Below are 2,100 nucleotides of genomic sequence, written 5' to 3' on the forward strand. Positions count from 1 at the left end.
CGCTCCCACCTGATCGCGCTCCGGAGACGGGGACAGGGACGGGGTGCGCCCAGGATCCCATTGTCCAGAGTCTGGGGAAGGGGACGCGCTCAGGACCTGCCCCATCATTCTGCGATCCCCTCCTCCCTTGACCCGCGCGTCCTGGGGCGTGAGGGTGGACGCGGAGGGCTTGGGAGCGCCCTGATGCCCCCGTGGGGTCCGAGGGCAGGAGACAGTGCTCTGATCCCCTCCGTCCTGGGTCGGACCCCGGAAGGAGGGGCGGCGCTCGGGACCCCCCTGTCCCGCCACCGGATCCCGCTGGGAGTATGGGGGTGTGGGGGGAAAGAAGGGCGGGGGGGTTCGGGCTGACTCCCCCCACCCGTCGCTTCCTCCGCCGCCGGCATTTTCTTTCTTATTATTGAATGTGAAGTGTAAAAATAACTTCTATATTTTCTATTTTTTTTTCTCTCTTATTCCAGGAAGAGCAACCGAGGTTTCAATCTGCGGTACGTCTCCTACTCTCCATTTCATTTTCATTTCCGTTCAGTTCTAGTCCTTTTTGGGGTCAGAGAGAAAAAAGATTATTCTATTACTTTTAACATTGTAGTAAACTTTCCTGTGAGCCTCTAAGGTGAGGTGGAGCCTTGTTCTGGGGTTCTAGGTTGGGGAGGGGTGACAAATCGCATAATTCTAGATTCTCAGGGGGGTAAGTTCCAGTGACTGTGGGTGCGAGGAGCTGTGTGCCAGGAAATGAATCCTTCGGTGGTCTGCAGGTGGGGGAATCTAGCTGCCACTCTGTGTGTTGGAAATGAGAAGTGCATCATCCTGAAGTCCATTGGTGTGGTATTTCAGGGCAGAGTGGTCGGGAGATTTACATAGTTGTGTAAAACTGCAGCCACATGACAGTCACCAAAGGTCATGTGACTGCTGTGGACCTGTAGGATCTGGTGGAAGGTGGTATGATTCTAATGCAGAAATTGGCAATGTGGAGGAGCCAGGGGTGGAATATGAAAGTGTCGTAGACCGCCTATTGTGGTCTGAGTATATTTGAGTTGAAGGAGTGGTATAAAGGAAACAGAAAAATTGTTGAAGAAAAGTGGCATTGCAGAGGTAGTTTTGCTAAAGGCTGATGGTTGAGACCTGGCAGTGTTATCAGTAATCTCTCAGGGATGTTCTCAGAAGGTGGTTTTGGGGATATATCTATGAGTATAGCTATAGGTATACACTGATCTTACATCTTTGGAGACAGAGCTGTGGTTATTCCATGAACATATTAGAATAAGTAGACAAATCATAATCAGAGAAGGGAAATGAGTGTATCACTGTCTAATATTTGACAGCTGGGAACAGTAAGAAGTATATGGAATGGGCGTCGAAAATGCAGATGCCTCTGGGAGACCCAGGCAATAAAATAGTCAAGAATAAAGTGGAAAATAGAGGCAAAGACTACGGTACTAGAGAACACATGCCTCTTCTAAAAAGGCAGCCACTAAACTCCAGTGGGTGGTTATGTAGGACCGAGGGCTTATGGCTGCCAGATCTTCCTATTTTTAAAGAAAGATTAGAAATCCTTTTGTATGTTATTTTTCTGATTTTCAAAATGATGGGTGGGGCAGTCCCTTTGTTTGGAGGGCTTGTTAGAATTTGTAGGATGTCACTTTGATACCTCTGGTCAAGGAATTTAATTACCACAGGGTAAAAGCAAGCCTTCTTACTTGTACCTTCATTAGAGCAAGCAAGGATTCTGTCATTTGTCCAAGCAGATAAGCATTAGGACAAATTTTATTTATGGAGAGCTAATATTTCCATAAAATCCAAGGATGCAGTTGTTCCAGGGTTCTTAAAAATTGTCCCTGGCTAATAATCACTATGAAAGAATTCGTTTTATTTCTCCTTATATTGTCAGATACTTCATGTTTATACATATATTTGAAAATTCAGTTCCTTTTTTTTTTTTCCAGTTACTGTTAACCTTAATAATGTGAATGTGGAGTTTCATGTTTGGAACTCAGTCTATTTAAAACATTTCTTTCTCCAAGTCTCCAGTTCTAAAGTCTGCCCCAGAGCTTGATCATGGTTGGAGAATAGGGATTGATTAGGCATCCTTTGCAGAATCATTCC

At 45.8% G+C, this 2,100-nt stretch overlaps 1 protein-coding gene across 8 annotated transcripts in view; it reads left to right on the forward strand.

The window, feature by feature from the left end:
- The window catches only part of MAX (MYC associated factor X), a 28,879-nt gene that overhangs the window by 601 nt on the left and 26,178 nt on the right, over positions 1-2,100 (forward strand). For 2 of the 8 annotated variants that reach the window (XM_006760083.2, XM_006760084.2), the window contains exon 2: positions 459-485. The exons of the other annotated variants lie outside the window; for them this stretch is intronic. In XM_006760083.2, coding sequence (XP_006760146.1) covers positions 459-485 — 27 coding nt within the window. The remainder of the gene's footprint in view (positions 1-458; positions 486-2,100) is intronic. 8 annotated transcript variants of the gene reach the window in all.

This window comes from Myotis davidii, unplaced genomic scaffold (genome assembly GCF_000327345.1).
Source record: "Myotis davidii unplaced genomic scaffold, ASM32734v1 scaffold337, whole genome shotgun sequence".
NCBI classification, from domain to species: Eukaryota; Metazoa; Chordata; class Mammalia; order Chiroptera; family Vespertilionidae; genus Myotis; species Myotis davidii.